Source organism: Ambystoma mexicanum, chromosome 1q (genome assembly GCF_040938575.1).
Source record: "Ambystoma mexicanum isolate Mex_15411 chromosome 1q, UKY_AmexF1_1, whole genome shotgun sequence".
NCBI lineage: Eukaryota > Metazoa > Chordata > Amphibia > Caudata > Ambystomatidae > Ambystoma > Ambystoma mexicanum.
In genome coordinates, this window is record NC_090922.1 from 1,527,040,103 (window position 1) to 1,527,061,561 (window position 21,459).

At 47.5% G+C, this 21,459-nt stretch overlaps 1 protein-coding gene across 1 annotated transcript in view; it reads right to left on the bottom strand.

Moving 5' to 3' along the window:
• Nucleotides 1-249: 249 nt before the first annotated feature.
• Nucleotides 250-21,459, bottom strand: part of MPL (MPL proto-oncogene, thrombopoietin receptor) — a 301,040-nt gene continuing 279,830 nt past the window's right edge. Inside the window, exons 11-12 of the mRNA XM_069642442.1 lie at nt 13,483-13,570; nt 250-5,293 (exon numbers count right to left, since the gene is read on the bottom strand). Coding sequence (XP_069498543.1) covers nt 4,745-5,293; nt 13,483-13,570 — 637 coding nt within the window. The 3' untranslated portion in view covers nt 250-4,744. The remainder of the gene's footprint in view (nt 5,294-13,482; nt 13,571-21,459) is intronic.

Sequence of the window (21,459 nt, forward strand, 5' to 3'; positions counted from 1 at the left end):
ATCTGTTACTTTTCTTGGAAAACTTCAGTATAAAATAAAGTTCTTTGTATATTCCTTTGAAACCCGTGTTCGGTGTATTTCCTTTTGGGGTACTCAGCCTCGATATTTTAATTTTGTTTTCACAACCTAGCGATTGACGTCACCCGTGGCTATGGCCAGGTGAGCAATATAATGCATGAACATACATGCTCGCATGCAAGCGCTACAGGCGGGGAGTCAGTGTCCATTGGGATATGGAACAAAAGAAACGTATGTTGCATGGGATTTATTTGGAATGCAGACATGTCAGGTGTACTGTTTCATTTCAGTTGTATGTTCAAATAATGCGCATGTAATATTACGATTGAACATATTCAACTGGCATGTCCTTTACATGAGATAATCTTTAAAACATGAAGATCAAAAATGGAAGCGCATATTACACGTGGCACCGTAGCAAAGCTTGGGCACCCCCTGCATGCAAACCCCCTGCAGCGCCCAGCTATCTCACGTGGCCCTGCTCTGGGATGCAGATCGGCCAGGCAGTGGGGAACGGGACCCTCTCGGGTATAAACGGTGACCACCCTGGGTGACAGCGTGACAGCACGCTCATTATTGGATCATTTGTGGAAAAGATTGAACAGACGCCAAGTGTGAACCCCTGCAAATAGTGTAAACAAATAGCAACGCCCTCTACACCCCTCCCAGACCCCAAAGCTGAGAGCACACGCCGATCAGCACAGAAGCACCCCGGGTCAGCGGGAGGGCACGGGGAGGTGCCAAGAAGCAGCTGCCAACCATCACCATATTGCCTGAGAACGCTCGCTACTCACTCGCACTTCAAGCCAAGTCACTGCATACAGCGCTGTGAGACTATAATAATGGTAAAAGGTGCTATATATATCACAACTACAATACAACTGCATGTGCAACACGTGCAATGGGCTGAACATGTGCACGTCACAGACAGGTATCGTATCATCAGACACCATTGCTGCCCCTCCCCCTCCCCGAAGTCATTGTACATGTTGCGCTCACTTGCACGCAAGCGGTATACACAGACTATGCCCCATAGGAATGGATGAGTGAGTGAACAAGCGAGTGAGGGTGAGGGCATAAGATCATGGACTGGGCTTGCTCTCTCGAGAATAATGAGTAGTTCCGTAATTAATCTTTCTCTCCTGGAGAGAAACAGTGAGACCTGGCATTACACACGCACACATCTCTCTTCCCAGGAAGGATGCAGCATGCCCAACACCTGCACCCCAGCTCTTTCCCCCTGAGGTATCCAGTGAGTCTTGGAGGGGAACACAGCTCTTTCCCCCTCGGGTATCCAGTGAGTCTTGGAGGGGAACACAGCTCTTTCCCCAGAGGTATCCGGTGAGTCTTGAAATGGAACACAGCCCTTTCTCCCTCAGGTATCCAGTGAGTCTAGGAGTGGAACACAGCTCTTTCCCCCTCAGGTATCCGATGAGTCTAGGAGTGGAACACAGCTCTTTCCCCCTCGGATATCCAGTGAGTCTTGGAGTGGAACACAGCTCTTTCCCTAAAGGTATCCGGTGAGTCTAGAAGCTGCTGGTTCATAGTGACATTTTCGAATGCCATATTTTCAAAATGCCATTTTTGTCTACAAAAAATTGACGAAATAAAAAATGTAATGTTTTTTTTCTATTTTATATTTTAAATGGGTGAGGTCCGCCCCCAACTCCCCATTTTTTTTATTGACACTTTTTTTTACTTACGAAACAAAAATAAAACATATAAAATAAATAATACATTCAGATTTTTTTTATGACAAAATGGTATTTCGAAAATATGTTTTCGAGAATTTAACCGGATACCATTCCTGCTCCCGCTCACTGGCCCCTGTTAATGACCCCTATTCCTCCTCCCAGTCACTGGCCCCGTCTTGAGAATATATCCGCCTGTGGTTGGTGAGGTGTCCAAGCTGACCAGAAGGGCGAGATGAGCGGTTGACGAGGAGCCAGCGGCCGAGCAGCGTCAACAAACACAGAATGTAAATAGTGGTCCACATAAAAAGCAACATGGTGTGTGGGTGGGTTTCACGCATGCGGGAGGCGGGAGGTGTTAAATGTGATATTGTGAGTTATAGGAGTGAATAGTGGTGATGGAATAGTGGTAGCACGTGTGTAATCTTAGGGACCAGAGCTGAGGTAGAAGTCTCTTTTCTATGTCTAGTGAACATTCGGTCTTAGAGGTAAAAGGTTCTGGAGAGCAACTGGGACTATTGACTTGATAGGTGTGGACTATAGACATATGTACATTAGGTATCCCTATGAATTAGGAGTTTTAGCTTGAAGCATAGATGTCGGTTTCCCCGTGAGGGTTAGCTGGAGCTTTCCTAGATTGCAGAAGGTACATTAGCTGGTTAAGTCTCCTGCAGAGCGGTGTTTCACACGTTAGACAATGCAGTGGGTGCAGTTAATCATGAGAAGTTAAATAGTATATTCCACCCCGTAGAGGTGGAAGACAGCTGTGGATCGTGGGTTGTGGGTTTTCTGTGCGGGATTGAAGCAACAGGGCATTGTTCTGTGCATGTACAAATTGTCTGTCCATCTGGTCAAACTTTAGATTGGTGATGTCACCCATAGGTCACCCATAGGTCGGTGCATAGGACGGTGTGTTGTGATGGTGAGGAGCTAGCATTGTGGCATTGGGATTGGTAGAGAGGTGAACCAGTGGCAGTGCATGACCAGCTCATGTGCATGATTGAGATGTTGTGCTGGATTACGCCAGCAATGGTGAAGGTGGGGCTGTATGCAGGGGAAAAGGCATGCACGTTGCAGAGACGCTGAGGCTCGCAATAAGCACAATGATCAATTATTGCATTTAAAGTTTCTCCCTTGACCGCGGACTATCGAGATTCCCGACTAGAGGTCAGGTAAAGAAGAAAAATATATATATATATGTGATATATGGGGTTATGTATGGGGTTATGCAAGCGGGTGGTACAGTGAGTCCCAGCATTACACATGCACACATATCTCTCTTCCCAGGAAGGAGGCAGCATGCCCAACACCTGCACCGCAGCTCTTTCCCCCTGAGGTATCCAATGAGTCTAGAATGGAACACAGCTCTTTCCCCAGATGTATACGGTGAGTCTAGGAGTGGAACACAACTCTTTCACTAGAGGTATCGGGTGAGTCAAGGAGTGGAAGACAGCTGTTTCCCCCTCGGGTATCCAGTGAGTCTAGTAGTGGAACACAACTCTTTCCCTAGAGGTATCCGGTGAGTCTAGGAGTAGAACACAGCTCTTTCCCCCTCAGGTATACAGTGAGACTAGGAGTGGAACACAACTCTTTCCCTAGAGGTATCCGGTGAGTCGTATCCAGTGAGTCTAGGAGTGTAATACAGCTCTTTCCCCATCAGGTATCCAGTGAGTCTAGGAGTGGAACACAACTCTTTCCCTAGAGGTATCCGGGGAGTCTAGGAGTAGAACACAGCTCTTTCCCCCTCAGGTATACAGTGAGTCTAGGAGTGGAACACAACTCTTTCCTTAGAGGTATCCGGTGAGTCGTATCCAGTGAGTCTAGGAGTGTAATACAGCTCTTTCCCCATCAGGTATCCAGTGAGTCTAGGAGTGGAACACAACTCTTTCCCTAGAGTTATCCAGTGAGTCTACAAGTGGAACACAGCTCTTTCCCCTGAGGTATGCAGTGAGCCTAGGAGTGGAACACAGCTCTTTCCCCAGAGGTATCCAGTGAGTCTAGGAGTGAAACACAACTCTTTCCTGGTTGTTTCTGTTGAGTATAAGAGTTGCACACCACCCTTTCCCCTAGTGCTGTTCAATGAGTCTAAAAGTAGCACAGTTCTTTTCTGCAGTGGATTTCAATGACTCTAGTTGTCACACACAACTCTCTTCTCCCAGTCACTGGCCCCTGTTATAGACCCCTATTCCTGCTCCCAGTCACTGGCCCCTGTTATAGACCACTATTGCTGCTCCCAGTCACTGGCTCCTGTTATTGACCCCTATTCCTGCTCTCAGTCACTGGCCCCTGTTATAGAACACGATTGTTGCTCCCAGTCACTGGCCCCTGTTATAGACCCCTATTCCTCCTCCCAGTCAATGGCCCCTGTTATAGACCTCTATTCCTGCTACTATCCACTGGCCCCTGATATAGAGCACTATTCCGGCTACCACCCACTGGCCCCTGTTATAGACCCCTGTTCCTGCTCCTAGTCACTGGCCCCCTGTTATAGACCCCTGTTCCGGCTCCCAGTCACTGGCCCCTAATATAGACCCCTATTCCTGCTTGTTTATAGTGACATTTTCAAACGCCATATTTTTTCGAAATGCCATTTTGTCGGCACAAAATTGCCGAAAAAAGACAAATCGAATGGTTTTTTTTTAATTTTATTTTTGAAATGGGGGGGTTCCCCCCAAACCCCCATTTTTTTTATTGACACTTTTTTTTCATATGAAACAAAAATAAAACATAAAATAAAAAATAATACATTTGGATTTGTCTTTTTCGGCATTATTTTTTACGAGAAAATGGTATTTCGAAAACATGTTTTCGAGAATTTAACCGGATACCATTCCTGCTCCCACTCACTGGCCCATGTAATGGACCCCTATTCCTCCTCCCAGTCACTGGCCACTGTTATAGACTCCTATTCCTGCTCCCTGTCACTGGTCCCTGTCACTGTCCCCTGTTATTGACACCCATTCCTGTTACCAGTCACTGGCCCCTGTTATTGTCCCCTATTCCTGCTCCCAGTCACTGGACCCTGTTATAGACTCCTATCCCTGCTGCCAGTCACTGGTCCCAGCTACCAGCAGGTAGGACTGGTTGGCAATGTCTGTTGTGTTGATGGATTCCGGTTTCCAATCCTCCCTCTCTGCTGGCTGTGAGATGACCCACAAAGGCCTACATTCGTTGCGCATCTTGTGTCCTGGCCAGTCCTTAGTGAAGGTTGCATAGTGCCCGTTTTCCCCGTCACCCATTGTCTGCACTGGCTCAGTGTCGTTCCTGGGGGTACTGAGCAGTAATAGGCTGTGGGCCACAGCCCCATTGCTGTATTCATTCTCGTAACGGCTGCAGGAGACGCTAGTGGGAGCGAGGACCACGTAGTCCTGCTGTGGATGGCGCTGATCACCGATGTCTGTGGGTTGATGAATGTCGAGGAGAACCGGAGTGGGGGACCAGACCATATTGTTTGTTAACTTGATGAGTAGGGTGTCTTCATTGGCTTCATATTTGGGTGACATGCTCTTCTCTTCAGACATGATTTCAAGAAGACATGGCAGGAGTATGTCTTCTGATGGCTTTTCATAGAAGGAAGGGGTGGGCTGCAGAGAAAGAAAATTCAATAGGTGAACAGAGGAGGACGGAGGATATAGAAGACAGAGAGTGCTAGAAAAATAACTTAACATTAGGGGGCTTGGAAGTCAATCCTTAGCTAAAAACAAGGGAAAAGCATAATTGCTCCAAAATCATTCACATGCTCTCTGACTCTCCCGATGACATCATGGGACGCTACCTTGTTGAACTTTGATGTCATAGTTTTACACATTTTGGCATCAAAAACTCTATTACTTAGAAACCATAGGCAGTGGTTAAAACACATTCAATCCAGTTTGAACTAATAAATGACCACATAATCTCACAGAAACAGTTCAAAGACAGAGCTTGGAGCTACTGGGCAGGACTGGATGGTCTTCGTGTTGTCGTTTGTCGTGGTCATCTGCAGACCCTCAAGGCATAATCTATAAGAAATCCCTGAATTACAGTCCCCAACCAGACAGTCACTGTGATCCTAAGGGGAGAAATCACCTTGGGGCAGCCTTTCACTCACCTATCCGCAGTGATGCTTGACCAATCTAAGTTAAATCTTTAGAGGAGTGCCTGGAAGGTGCAACACTGTTCAGGAGTGCAACACTGTGCAGAGAGTGCAACACAGCAGACAGCAAGAGCTCAATGGGATATCATTTACAGAAGGAATACAGTTGGCGGTGTTGGGGGTTCAGGCTATGATGGCCGTTGTTAGCATCAGTTTCAGTATTGAAGCGCACTTCTAGGGAGACTACATGGTAGAGTGGTGCACAGTGCTTGGACTGGCATTCCAGGACAATGTGGCGAATGTTGGTGCAAGTTTGTGCCATCATTCCACCGCTTAACTGCATCATAAATTGGGACCTTAATTGAGGAGTCAGATGCCTGCCATCTTTGGCTTCTTTCCATTTTCAGGCATACGTGTGATGTTTCTAGAGCACTGGTCGTGGTGGTCGTTGCTTGCTGCCAGATTTCTCATTGGTTGGCTGTTTGTTGCCTGGTTCAGACGCCTCCTTGGACTTATTCGTCCTTCTCTCAATTTCTCATAAGGTGGAAGTGACCGCTAGCCTTCTACAAGGCAATAATACTGTTGTAGCCTCTATCTCAGCCTGTATAATATCACTATCCACCTTCTGCAGGTAATCAAAAATCAGGCAACCAGACTCATACTGGGACTACATCCATGGGAATCCCTCCCGCCTTCCTTGAAATTATTGCAATGGTTGCTGGTTGAGGCTAGGGTCTCCACTAAAGTCCTGTGCTTTATCCATCAGGTGCTTGAGGGGATTAGCCCTGGTTACCTCGAGTACAATGAGTCTGCCTGTATCTCTTGCAAACTACAGAGATCATCCACTTCCAGGTCCCTTGGGGTCCACCATTCCACCGTTGTAGGACTCTGGGTGATGCTGGTGGTCCCCCGTAGAGCTCATCACCAACCCCAGGAATGTTTAAAGCAAGTATTGTCAGAATCCCCCTGTCAGGGACTCTTTGACCCCTACATGGAGACCTCTTGCACTTTTTGTCTTGCCTATGTTCAGATCATTATATTAGTGTCTTGTCTATGCTTCCCGGCTATGTCTGGTTCACGTCATTGCACTTGTTGTTTTGCCTTGGTTACCCAGTTATGTCTGCTTAATATCCTTGCATTTGTTGTCTTGTATATGTTACCGGGCTATGGCTGGTTCACTTCAGCGCACTTGTCTTGTCTATGTAACACGGCTATGTCTAGTTCATATCCGTGCACTTGTCTTGTCAATTTTATCCAGCTATGTCTGGTTCACGTCATTGCACTTGTCTTGTCTGTGTAACCCGGCTACGTCTGGTTCACGTCATTGCACTTGTTATCTTGTCTATGAAGCCTCATAATGGCTGGTTCACCTCATTGCCCTTGTTGTCTTGTGTATGCTACCCGGCTATGTCTGGTGCACATAATTGCACTTGTTGTCTTGTCTATGTTACCTGGCTATATCTGGTTCAAATCATTGCACTTGCTGACGTGTGTGTGTGACCCGGCTATGTTCGGTTTGTAACATTGCCCTTGTTGTCTTGTTGATGTTACTGGACTATGGCTGGATCACGTCATTGCACTTGTTGTGTTGTTGATGTTACCTGGCTATATCCGTTCATGTCCTTGCACTTCTCCGGATATGTGTGGTTTACAAGATCTACATTACCCGGCTATGTCCGGTTCATAGCCTTGCACTTGTCTTGTCTATGTTACCCGGACATGTGTTGTTTACAACATTGCACTTGTCTTGTGTACGTTACCCAGCTATATCCATCACAAGTGATTGCACTTCTTGTCTTGTATAAGTTACCTGGCTATGTCTGATTCACGTTTTTGCACTTGTTGTCTGGTGTACGTTACCCAGCTATATCCAGTTCAAGTCATTGCACTTGTTGTGTTGTCTAAGTTAACTGGCTACGTCTGGTTCACGACGTTGCACTTGTTGTCTTGTCTAAGTTACCTGGCTTTGTCTGTTTCAGGTTGTTGCCCCTGTTGTCTTGTGTACGTTACAAAGCTACATCCAGTTCATGTCATCGCATTTGTTGCAGTGTCTAACTTAACTGGCTATGTCTGATTCACGTTGTTACACTTGTTGTCTTGTGTACATTACCCAGATATATCCAGTTCAAGTCTTGCACTTGTTGCGTTGTCTAAGTTAACTGGCTAGGTCTGATTTACGTCATTGCACTTGTTGTTTTGCGTATGTTACCCAGCTACATACAGTTCAAGTCATGGCACTTGTTGCGTTGTCTACGTTAACTGGCCAAGTCTGTTTCATGTCGTTGTACTTGTTGTCTTGTCCATGTAACGTTTGGGTTCATATCATTGCACTTGTCTTGTATATGTTACCCGGCTATGTCTGGTTCACCACATTGCACTTGTTGTCTTGTCTATGAAACCCCGCTATGGCTGGTTCACCTCATTGCCCTTGTTGTCTTGTGTATGCTACCCGGCTATGTCTGTTGCACATAATTGCACTTGTTGTCTTGTCTATGTTACCTGGCTATATCTGGTTCAAATCATTGCACTTGCTGACTTGTGTGTGTTACCCGGCTATGTCCGGTTTGTAACATTGCCCTTGTTGTCTTGTTGATGTTACTGGACTATGACTGGATCACGTTATTGCACTTGTTGTGTTGTCGATGTTACCCGGCTATATCCGTTCACGTCATTGCACTTCTCTAGTCTGTTACCCGAATATGTGTGGTTTACAAGATTGCACTTGTTGTCTTGTGTATGTTACTGAGCTATGTCTGGTTCACATCATTGCACTTGTTGTCTTGTGTACGTTTCCCAACTATATCCATTTCAAGTCATTGCACTTGTTGTCTTGTCTAAGTTACCCGCCTATGTCTGATTCACATAGTTGCACTTGTCTTGTCTAAGTTACCTGGCTAGGTCTGATTCACGTCATTGCTCTTGTTGTCTTGTGTACGTTACCCAGCTACTAAGTAATCCTACTGTAACAGCGCCACAATGCCTAAGGGCTGCTTTGTACGCTTTACAAATGTAAATAAATAAATAAATAAATCCAGTTCAAGTCATTGCACTTGTTGCATTGTCTAAGTTAACTGGCTATGTCTGATTCACGTCGTTGCACTTGTTGTCTTGTGTATGTTTATGTTACCCAGCTATACCCAGTTGAAGTCATTGCACTTGTTTCGTTGTCTAAGTTAACTGGCTATGCCCAATTTATGTAATTGTATATGTTGTCTTGTGCACGTTACCCAGCTATATCCAGTTCAAGTCATTGCACTTGTTGCATTGTCTAAGTTAACTGGCTATGTCTGGTTCATGTTGTTGCACTTGTTGTCTTGTCTAAGTTACCTGGCTATGTTCGGTTCACGTAGTTGCACTTGTTGTCTTGTGTACATTACCCAGCTATATCCAGTTCAAGCCATTGCACTTGTAGCATTGTCTAAGTTAACTGGCTATGTCTGATTCACGTCGTTGCACTTGTCTTATGTACGTTATCTAGCTATATCCAGTTCAAGTCATTGCACTTGTTGTGTTGTCTAAGTTAACTGGCTATGTCTGGTTCAAGTCGTTGCACTTGTTGTCTTGTCTAACTTACCTGGCTATTTCTGGTTCATGTCATTGCACTTGTCTTGTCTAAGTTACCCGGCTATGTCTGATTCACATCGTTACACTTATCTTGTCTAAGTTACCTCGCTATGTTCAGTTCACGTAGTTGCACTTGTTGTCTTGTGTACATTACCCAGCTATATCCAGTTCAAGTCATTGCACTTGTTGTGTTGTCTAAGTTACCTGGCTATGTCTGGTTCAAGTCGTTGCACTTGTTGTCTTGTCTAAGTTCTCTAGCTATATCTGGTTCACGTCATACCCCTCTTGCCTTGTGTATGCTAACCGGCTATGTCTGGTAGGCAGCCATGGTCCGGGGGTCATGGGCTGTCTCCTTCAGCCCTGTAGCAGAACAGCACAATACTTCAGCCTTAGCTCTGGACGCTGTCACAGTGCCTTTGGTAGGGGGCTCATACCCCCAGGCTTCGCTCCGACATCTGCATGAACTTTATTAATGGAGTGATGAAGTTCTTCTTTGTGGTTTTAGAATTTTCTGTTTTGATCAAGACTCACCGATAGATGGTCTTTAATCCAATCTTTACCTGCAACCATCCTCATCGCTCCCCTCCTGAGGAAGCTCCATTTGTTGATCAGCTGTTACTGCTTTCCTGTGTGCTGAATTTTTTCTCAGTGATCTTTCCTTCTTGAGTTGGCATCTCACCCTTTCTCCAGGCTGTTGGTTCCATCCAATTGACGCATACGTTTGGCTCCAATCTGTGTTCCTCTAGGCCCCTAGGTAGCCCATGTGTTCTCTGTTCACATCCTAAACTCTCAAGAAACATATAAACAATTGCTCAGGACGATCCTAAACAGAGCCACAGTAAAAAAAACACTGACCATTCAGTAGTCTTTTTCAAACATATAATAATGTTTTTCAGATAGATTTCTAAACATAATATACCGTGAAAACATATGTAGTGAACCTTCCACATTCAAAAACAAAGAAAACACACAGTTACTATCATAGATACAATTTTCAGTTTTCTGGTGATTTTACATATAACTCCTCGTTTTCTTGGAAAAGGATACAATAAAACAGTGGAATTTAAATGAGTTTTTTTCTGCCATTGTGGCATACAGAAATAAGAGTCGACACAAAGGTATTTCGACCTATTGCATTTTGGGAAGCTCCAATCTAACGACCTTCATCAGGACGTGAATTGTGCTGGTGGTCTCATTGTCTGTGGTATGTCTCTAGAAAACAATAAATGAAATATTTTGAGTGCCCTGTTGTCGGGACAGAAATAAAATAAAAAGAGCTATATCAGTAGCTAGAACTCCAATCTATGTGTAAGATTTTCTGTTCAAGAACAAGTGGTTCAAACAGACCAAGTGAGTAAGCATGGGAGCTACTTTTGCTCCTGATTTGGCAAACCATTTTATGGCAGATTATGAAACCAGAAATATCTAGACAGACGACAATCCCTACAGTTGAAGATCCAGATTTGGAAACACTATATTGATGATGTTCTGTTAATATGGACTTACACAGAGGCACAACTACAAGCTTTTCTTACATGGTTGAAGCCACGGGGCACAAATGTAAGTTCACCATTACATGGAACAAAGATTCAGTTGACTTTCTGGACCTCCATATTTATACAGAAGGTGATATTTTGAAAACAGAACTGTTCCGGAAACCCACTGACCGTAACAATCTGCTACACCTTGATAGCTACCACTCAATTGGCCTAAAGAAAAACCTGCCTTACGGTCAATTTCTCAGAATTCACAGGAATTGCACGGAGCGGGTGTCCTTTGCCAAACACTCAGAAGGTTTACAATAAAAACTTTTACGAAGAGGTTATCCAAAGAAAACCATTGGAGTTTGGAGATTACCAAAACACAATAGACCGAAAAACCTTTGTGTTGACTCTTATTTCTGTAAGCCAAAATGGCAGAAAAAACCTTGCTTAAATTACACTGTTCTATTGTAACCTTGTCCAAGGAGACGAGGAGGTATATGTTAAATGTCCAGACAACTGAAAATAGTATCTTTGATAGTAAATGTGTGCTTTCTTTGTTTTTGAATGTGGAAGGTTCACTACAAATTTGTTCACGGTATGTTATGTTTATACATTTATCTGCAAAACACAAAATTATATTATATGTTTGAAAAAGACTACTGAATTGTCAGTGTTTTTTACTGTGACTCTGTTCAGGATTGTCCTGACCAATTGTTTATAAAGTACTTGAAGGACCTGGTACAGTCAGGGAAAAGCCAGGTGCCCAATTTTTCTTATACACATCCTAAACACTCAAGGAAGGAATAATTGGTCCACAAGCTGATCGTTCCCCATTAGATTTTGTCACAGCCTTCCCTTTCATCAATCTGTTCTCTCTGTAGAGTCGTTGGGATCTCGTTTGCTCTCGGGAACTTGATCGCACTGCGTTCCATCGGCACATGGTGGAGTTTCGTCTTCCAGTCTTGCTTGGCCATCCTTTTTTCTTTGAGGGCTTCTTTTCGTTTATCCAGCAGTTCCTTATTGTTCAATGCCTCGCAAGTGATACTGGTGAATTCTAAACACTGATTCTTGGCTGGTGGGTGGGAAGTGACTTTTTTCTGGCTTGAAGATTGTATATAACTCTGCTAGTTTTAGCAGCTCTTTTTATTGTTGAAGGTGCCTACATTTTGGCGATAGATCGTCCTCATGAAATTTAAGAGGAAGCACGTTCAAGGCTCCTCTGGTAAACGGGAGCTGCAGTTCACCCCACAGTGCATCAAGGCTAAAGCGCAGGTCTCCTGTCCCTTAGGTCCATAGAGAGTCTAACACTCTCAGGCAGCTCCTGCTCTTCAACTGGTAGTTAGTGTCATCTCATAGAAAGAATTGTTAATCACAGAATACTGGGTTATAATGTTATCAAGTTACATTTTCAAGTCCACAGCTTCTTCCATTGTATCAAACTTTAGTTTTTACAGTCTTCCCATAGTCGCCAGAGGTCTAATCCAGCACCTCAGAATTGGTATTTACAAAGAGTTTGGGGAGTTCAACATGTTCAGACCCAGAAAGCCAAATTCTTTTTTTTTCTTAAAAGATGTTGTAGAAATATGTGTCGTTATAGGTGCCAAGTTCCACCTAGTAGAGTTATTTGAGATTTATTGAGGGTTGACGGGGCTGGTCAAATTCTTTAAACTGACCTTCACGCTCCTCTAAACCATGACTATGCTGTTATTTTACTGGAATTAACCATTTTTTCAAAGTAGATCTGGGACTTATGTTGAGGTACTTGGCATCCCCTTCCTGAAACCATATGTGACAAAGTAGTATTGATAAAACAAGGACACGCTCTTTATTGGATTATTAGACCGGGTCTTCCGCAATCAGTAAGGTTTCTCCCCACACTGTCAAGATTACGCAGTCCATCACAATCTGCTGTTTCACCTCTTTATCCTTTGCTGTGTTCAAATCAATGTCAGACATTTTGGATTTTGTCTGTTTCTCTTGGTTTGTGGAAAACGCTGTGTGAAGCTTCTATATTCTGGATTGTCACTTTGGATAACATATATTTTTTCATAACATCTCTTCATAGAGCTACGGTTATTCGATGTGGTGTTGGTTTGTGCAGCATTCCAGTTCCAGAGAGTCAAGCTTCTCTCTTAAGAGTCTACCTGGACTGCTCGATCATCAGTACCACCAGGTGAGCCAGGGAAGGCTTCTGGCAAACAGTTTGCTTAGGACACGTTCTGAAATGTGCTCACCCTGGCCTGAAGTTGTGACTCATTCAATATATCCACCAATCAGAAAACAGCACCTAGCAAGACAGTAGGCCCAATGTAGAGACGTTATACCCTGAGACTGGATCCTGAGGACGACGGTACAGACAAGCAGACATTCATTGCACAAAACACAGAGAGGGAGAGAGTGTGACAGGAAACTGGCCAGGGGTACAGTACACACTACACACAGACTCTGAGACAGGGCACTGGTGGAGTTGAGGAACTGTGCTCTATATTGGGGGTCCTTACGCACTCAACGCAGAATCCAACACTGAGACAGACAGTCAGTGTGGGTGGAGGCTAGCATTCTGATAGTCACTGTTGAAGGGCGTGCATTGTAAAACACTCACAGATTGGCAGTGACTCCATCCTAGCAGAGCTCAGCATCTGCCACTCACCTGGTGCTGCTTCTGGATCTCAGCCAGGAACCCATCCAGGACTCTGTGCAGATTGGGGACCGGGGGCCAAACCTTCCGCTTCAGTTTGCTGCAAGCCAAGACAATATGTCAGTTATTAATGTCTCACGACCACAGAGAAGCCCAACGTTGTCTCTTTTGGTCCCTTGGTTACTTCCCCCTCTACCCTTTTAGGTTGTGGATCATAGTTCTTGATTTAATGACACATGTATGAGACAAGACAAATGATATAGAATACTGCATAAGGAGCGTGGCACTCTTTGGTGGCATGGGGGTGAGGGGGTACAATGCTCCCGTCACGTTAATCCACTCTCTGTTATCTAAGTCACTTGCCACATTATCTGTCATGTTTGTAGTCGGACACTTCTAAGCAGCTGCTGCTCGCTGGATCATGCCATGGTCAATAGATTGTGTCTGTAATTACCCACACACATGAATGCTCTGTTGCCCGCGTGCCCTTTTACCTCGGGTGGCCGTGGTGCCACTCGCGTTCTAGCGGTTCTCTTTTCCTTCGCTGTGCGTTGTTAGTACGCTGCCTGGGTACCTAACGTGCCCTGCGTTTCTCTGTTGTCTGGGGTGGATGCCAGTAACTCTAGAGATTGTGCCAGACATGTCATCCTTGCGGGGCTAGCAGTGCGGTGACGCTATGGAAAACAGTCTTGCTGAGTGATGTTTCTTATTAACTGACAACTTATTTAACAAAGAAATTGAGCAGTTTTGAAATGAAAGAAGCATGATTTCAAGGATGTGCCCCCCCCCCCAGGCTTCACAGATTCTTTGCAGGCCAGTCCCTGGAGCAGGATGCATGACAAGGCGGTGCAGCTCCGCCCACAAGTGTTGCACTGTGCAACTGTACACGTATGTTATCTCCTCAACAAGCTCTGGTGAGCCCTGAATAGCTCAGTTGGTTAATGTATGTACTTCAGCAAGCGTCTGCAAGTTATAGCCAGGCCGTCCTTGTGTTTGGCCACCTGTGTAGACACCTCACGGGTGAACATGCTTTGGTCATAGTGTAAGAGCTGTGTAGCATTGAAAGGAAGTGAAGGTGACAACGGGGACTGGAAGGAATGGAGGAGGCACCCCGATAACCGGGGCAGGGGCCTCCCTCCTTCCGCTCTCTCGTCCCTCCCCCCTCAAGGGCAGGGGAGAGGGCGGCAAAAGGAGACAAAGAAGGAAAGGGTGCCAAAAAGCCTGCAAAAGCCCGCAAAGGGCAACAAAAGAAGAGGGAGGAGCTCAGGGTACATAAGCGACGGGCGCCCAGCACACGAGCACTTGCAGCTCTTCCAGCAGCCGGGCGCCCGTCAACGTCGGAGGGTTTCTTTTGTCGCTTTGTTTCGGACTTCGTTTTGCCGTTGTGGGACCCAGGAGGAAGGCGAGCCCCGGCGCGGCGGACAGCAGAAGAAGCGACGGCCGAAGCGGAACAAGCAGCCGGCGGGACCTGCGCCGAACAAAGCACCCGCGTGGCTGACGAAGCGAAGCTCGCGGAGCCGGCTGCGCAGAGGAGTCACGAGCACGGGAGGCAAGGGAAGTCTCTCCGTGCAGCGGATCACCAGCGGCCCCGCCAACAGAGCGTTACGGAGGCTGCAAGGGGGCGTCACAAGCACGGGAGGCAAAGGAAGTCTCCCCGCGCAGTGGAGCACCAGCGGCCCCTCCACCAGAGCATTACGGAGGCGGAAAGGGGGCGCTGCGAGGGACAGAGGAAGTCTCTAGCAGCAGCCGTCCTGCTCCCCATTGCAGAGACCATTGGCACAGGTGATAAGTGCTGGAACTGGGGATGCAGGAGACCTGAGTTCTAATCACAGGTTCTGTATCTCCCAAGAGTTTTCGGGTGAGCGGTGGCGGTGAAGGTCGCTACGTGCAGCGGGGGCAAGCGGTGGAGAGCCGGCAGCAGGGAAGAAGGCTTACAACACGACACAGAAAGAGACCGGAAGGTCGCATAGAGGCGGCTTTCAGCGCCGGTACGGCAAAGAGGGTCGCACCATTAAGATGAGCAACGTCGGAGCTCGGTGGAAAGCTTATAAAATAAGACTGCCATTAATTTGAGCTACATTACCAATAAGAACCATGGAGGTTCAAGGAAAAAGCCACGAGGACCAGCAGAAGGATGACCTGGAAGCATTTTTGGTCATGGCAAGGAGGGCTGGGGACAAATATGGCACCAGTTGGATGCTGCAGATGGCATCACAGGTCGGAGCTGAAGTGGCAGGGCGCAGCCAGAGGTCGGATTCACCACTCTTGTTTCCACCAACACCCGTGGAAGACGCATGGGTCGAAGTGCACTCCCAGGAGGGAGAGGGGCAGGACATTGAGGAGCTCGAGGAGGAGGACGAGCCGGTGGTCAAGAGGAAAAGAGTGATGACAAAGAGAGAGAAGGACAGCCAGCAGCAGGCAGTGGCGGCTCAAAAACAGAAAGACACTCCTAAAGGAAAGGGGAGGGGGCAGGAGGTTGAAGCCACACCGGCACCTGTCCTTGCTGAGGCTCCAAGGCCAATGGGAGGCCCTCGCGGCTCACCTGTAGCCACGCCAGCGGTAGCAGCTGATGGTCCAACCACCTTGGAGATGGTGAAAGGTATCTTCAAGGAATGTATGGAAGCATGGGGGACTGGTGTAAATGGACAGATACCTTTTTGTAATACTAATGCCTTGAACCTAGTGGGAAAAGGGGCTCAGAAGGGAGGTGTGGTCCCGGAACAGGAGGGTCGGTTGGGGAGTCAGCCCATGATTGGGGCGAGTGGGCCGGTAGTAGGGGTGAACCTGGGGTAGATGGGGGGAAAAAGGTCCTGCGACGCAGGGGACATGCACCGCTTATACCCCCCAAATAGGGGGAACGCCATGGTGGGGGGCACAGGCCCCTCAACAGATGCAGGGGCAAGAGCCGGCTAACAATACCACAATGTATGGGAGGCCCATGCCATGGCTTGTGCCAACCAGAGTGGCGATTAACGCGCTGGCTTGGCACATCCCTCTGGCATGCAAGGAACGGGTGTGGAGGAAGGAGTTCATGGATATTCTGGAGTTGGTAGGGATGGTCCCCTCTGGACAGGGTTTCAGTGAGCCAACTGAGAGGGAAAGGGAGAAGAAGGAGAGGGAGAAGCCGAAAATTGAGCTCAATATTCATACCTGGTTAAGGGCATTCCGGGTGTATGCCACCATCATGTCAGAAAAATTCCCACAAAATGGCGTGGCTTTGATCGCGTACAAACAGTATATTCATGAGCAGTATTTGAAGCTTGGGGGAGATGCATGGATCAATTATGATAGGGGTTTTAGACTCAAAATACAGGTATGGCCAGCAATGACCTGGGATGAAGTTGATGTGGGAGGTTACATAGACACAAAAATGGTCCCATCCAGGCCAGTGGATGAGACTGTCGCAAGCGAGAGAGCAACACAGGGCAAGGGCAGGGGGTCCTACTCAAGGGGGAGGGGGTCCTTTCGAGGGAACTCTTCCTGGAATAACCATTCCAACTACCAGGGGGAGTTACCAGAATGTTGGTTGTTTGCTGAAGGGAAGTGCACATACGGAAATTCATGCAGGTTCAAGCACACGAAGGGCCCGAGCGCAGGGAGGCACAGCTCCTCCAGCAGAGAGAGTAAGGCAAAGGGCAGCACAAAAAGCAAGGAAAAAAGCAAGCATGATTAAAACGCAACTACCAACGCCAATACGTTTAAAGGCTATGATTCCGTTTCTGAATGCATATTGTGACAATAGTGATGCAAAGTTGTTGTGGGAAGGTTTCAGGTGGGGTTTTAAGATTCCTTTCAACGGGCAAATTGGACCAAGGGAGGCTGGCAATTTGAAGTCTGCTTTGTCAATGCCTGAGGTCTTGGCACTGAAGGTGGGAAAAGAAGTGCAGTTGGGGAGGGTGGCAGGTCCCTTCACTGCACCGCCACTAGAAAACTTGGTAGTGTCCCCTTTGGGCCTGGTGCCAAAAAAGGAGGGGGGGGCAGTACAGACTGATACAGCACCTGTCTTTTCCTGAGGGGGGAGTCAGTTAATGATGGCATTTCTGAAGATCAATGCAGGGTTCATTGCGCGTCATTTGAAGATACGGTGGAATTGGTAAAAGCGTTAGGTGAGGGGCCCTCATGGGGAAGGCCGACATAGAATTGGCGTTCCGTTTGCTGCCAATCCACAAGGACAGCCATCATTTGCTGGGGTTCAAGGTGTTACTGGAGTACTTCTATGACAAATGTTTACCGATGGGGTGTGCAATTTCTTGTGCTTATTTTGAGAGGTTCAGCCGATTCCTTGAATTTTCAGTAAGTCAAAGAGCCAAGGTCGGGGGGATACTCCATTACCTCGATGATTTCTTGTTTATTGGGAGAAGGGGAACACAGGATTGCAAGGAGCTCATGGGGGTGTTTCAAGGGTTGATGGAGGAGTTTGGGGTTCCACTGGCAAAAGAGAAAACTGTGGGTCCAGTCACGACATTGGTATTTTTGGGGATTGAAATTGACTCGGTGGCAGGAGAATGCAGGCTGCCAGGAGAGAAAGTAATGAGGTTGAAGGAGGTATTTGCAGGGATGTTGGGCAAGGAAAAAGCCACGTTGAAGGAACTTCAGTCCCTAGCAGGCAGCCTGAATTTTGCTGGCAGAGTGATCCCGACAGGTAAAGTGTTCGCTAGGAACATAGAGCTAAAAACGGTGGGCTTGAAGCATGCGGGCCAGCATGTGCGCCTAGGAAAGGAGGTTAAAGAGGATCTTAAAATGTGGAATACCTTTTTGGACTGCTTTAACGGGGTGTTGATGTGGAGAGATAACCTGGGGAACGGAAATGGCTAGAAGCTGGTCACTGACTCGTCAGGGGCCCTAGGGTTTGGGCCCATCTTGGGCAAGAGATGGTGCGGGCAGGCATGGCCGGCACAATGGCATGCAGAGGGGATCACCAAGGACATTACAGTACTAGAGTTGTTCCCGATAGTGGTGGCATTCAAGCTCTGGCCAGAACAATTGCAAGACAAAAAGGTAATGGTGTGGTCTGACAACCTAGCGGTAGTTCAGATTATCAACCAGGGTACAAGTAGGAATGGCAGGGCGCTGAGGCTACTCAGGGAACTAACCAGGTGCTTGCTGTAGCTGAATACAGAGGTCCGGGCACGACATATACCCGGGGTTAAGAATGTTGCAGCTGATTCTCTTTCTCGTTTACAGTGGGGAAAGTTCCGGGAGAATCACCCAGAGGCGAGCACAAATATGACACCCTTTCAGACACAATGGTGGGGATTGGTTGGGGAGATCTGAACTCACTGATCGACACGGCGCTTGCACTAGGCACAATGCGAAGATATAGAGGGTGCTGGGAGCGCTTCATAGCCTTTCAAAACAACATCCTGCCCGAGAGCGAGAAGGAAAGGTGAGTGCAGGCCTTTGTAGGATGGTGTTGGCAACAAGGAAGGTCCACAGCTTGGGTGGTCTATCACCTGGCAGCGGTTGCGCATTTTTATAAAATGGGGGGCAGGCCCGATCCCACCAAAGAGCACTACATTGTCATGGCAATGAGGGGCTGGGCCAAGCAGGTGACAAGTAAACCTGACGAGAGACGGCCCATAGATGTGGGCAAGTTGCATGAAATAATCAGGAGCTTAGCGGTGGTGTGTAGGGATGAGTATGAAAAAGCATTGTTCACAGCAGCCTTCTCACTGGCATTTTTTGGGGCGTTAAGGGTAAGCGAGTTGGTACCAACCAACAAGAAGGGTAAGGGTTTAAGTTTCCTTAGGAGTTGTGACATTGGGGTGCAAGGAGAGCGGTTATACAAATTTCTGAGGAGATCCAAGACCGATCAGACAGGGAAAGGCAGAAGCATCATGTTAGGGGTACCCAGGACAGCCCAGTTTGTCCAGTAGGATGCGTAAACAGGTATTTGAATTGGAGGATTCGTACGGGGGAGGAGGACCCTTTTCTGGTACATAACGATGGGTCAGCGTTAAGCCTTTTTCAATTTAGAAAGGCGATGGACATGGCACTGGGGGAGGCAGAGTTCTCGAAGGGGGTCTACGGACGCATTCCTTCAGGATAGGGGCAGCTACATCAGCGGCTGGAATGGGCCTGGGAGCAGAGGCAATCAAACGGATTGGGGGCTGGAGGTCTGGTTGTTTTAAGCGATACGTCAGGCCTGAAAAAATGTAAGACTAACGGTTCCTCCCTCCTATCTCCTCACAGTAGCATCGATGAAGGGAAGGCGACGGTCCGCCTGGGTGGTGGGCCATTCATTTGTATCAAGGGTCAGGGCAAGCTGGACAGCCAAGTGAAGTGGGAAAAGTGAACAAAAGGCTCCCACCAATCCCCTCTCAACCCTGGCCTAGAGGATCACGGCCCAGACACCCGCCACGAGAGAAGTTTTCCCATCTCCCAGACGACCAAATACCCTGGTACAAGAACATACGGATGTGCCCACTCGCGTGCCCACCCGCCTGCCCACCAGCCTGCCCTGCACATGCCGACACCGGCAGGATTGGATGGACTCGATTAAACCATCCAGCACCAAATCAACACATCGTTAGAGATGCCATGACGACCTAGCCAACGGTCAGCACACTCGTGCAAACATACACACCGGACACTCCCACACCAATCCACACGAAGAACATACTCAGTGCTATGACGTAGGCGACGGACACACCCACGAACGTGCATCTTTATTATTTTCCACATAGGCTTTTCAAAATGCAGAAACGCAAGACGCATAATGAACTCATCTAAAAAGGCTTGCTCACGCTTCTTCTAAAACCATGTACCATAATGAGAAATATAACGAAGACACGATACAGGGGATAGAGCAATATGATACCATAACCTAAAGCGCTCTGTACCAAACGGTTCCACCTATGCACCAGGCCCAAGTAGGTCGCAAACAAAAGCTTCCATGAACATTAAATGAGCAAGAGTTCGGTTGCTGATCCTGCAGAATGAGCCCAGCGAAAGCAGTCAGTCAAGGACACAACGTTGCAAACTCTCGTTCCGCAAGCCGACGCCAAGGTCGCACCTGCAAGGTAAGCCAGGCACACAGCGAGAAATGCAATATTAATTGTGCAGAATTCTGCCTCAACCACGGTTCCACCTCACGTGACCAAGCCGAACTTGATTGGGTGCCAAGCCCAGGAGGAAGAAGGCGCCTGGATCCCCCCGTCTCAAGACACAGGCAGATACAATTAAGCGACTCAATGGACATCTGCGGCGGTGGGAGTAGTCGGCCTTCCTGCTTATGAATAAATCCTCACATTGTCTGCACATACCCATAGTGAAACATTGTTGCAAGTGACAGGTGCACCGCGAGCTGGGAACAGCGATGGTCCCAGACTGGGGGACTCGCGGGTGAACCAATCAGAACATGGGGCCCTTATCACTGACGCCATTAACATTGACCAATCCTCAGGGGTCTTCATGTAACAATTTTTATGTATCAAACTGAAGGGACAACCCAAGTATACCACCTGACGAACCCTTAACCAATAACAACGCTCTCTATACATATGCTATACTAACCCTACCACTCGGGGAACCAATCCAGAGTGGCGATAGGTTTTTTGCTAATTTTTCTCAGGTGACGCAAGTAGCGCGTCATACTAAGGTAAAAAGGGCCTGCGAGCCCCACGATGGAGAGAGTGTCAGGACGGACGCGTACGATCCTTGGCCATCCCTGCCGTTTTGTTTAATAAACAGCAGAATCACCTTGCTTCTTGCGTGTGTCTCATACTCTATCTCTTTTGGGATATACGGGAGGAGTTGGGGCCTCCCGCCCGGAGGTCCGCAGACGGCCCAGCCGACCCTGGGAGAATTTCCCCCCCGACAAGTTGGAGGCACTGCTGAGATCTGTTTAAGGTCCGCTTTTATTTTTATTTTTCCAAGTACTCCCGTTGCGAGGAGGCCCGGCGGCGCGGCCCCCTCTGCCGCTGCCCCCTTTTGAGGACTACAGGACCATCGCAGAACTGCGAGAAGACCGGACGGCGCAATCCGGAT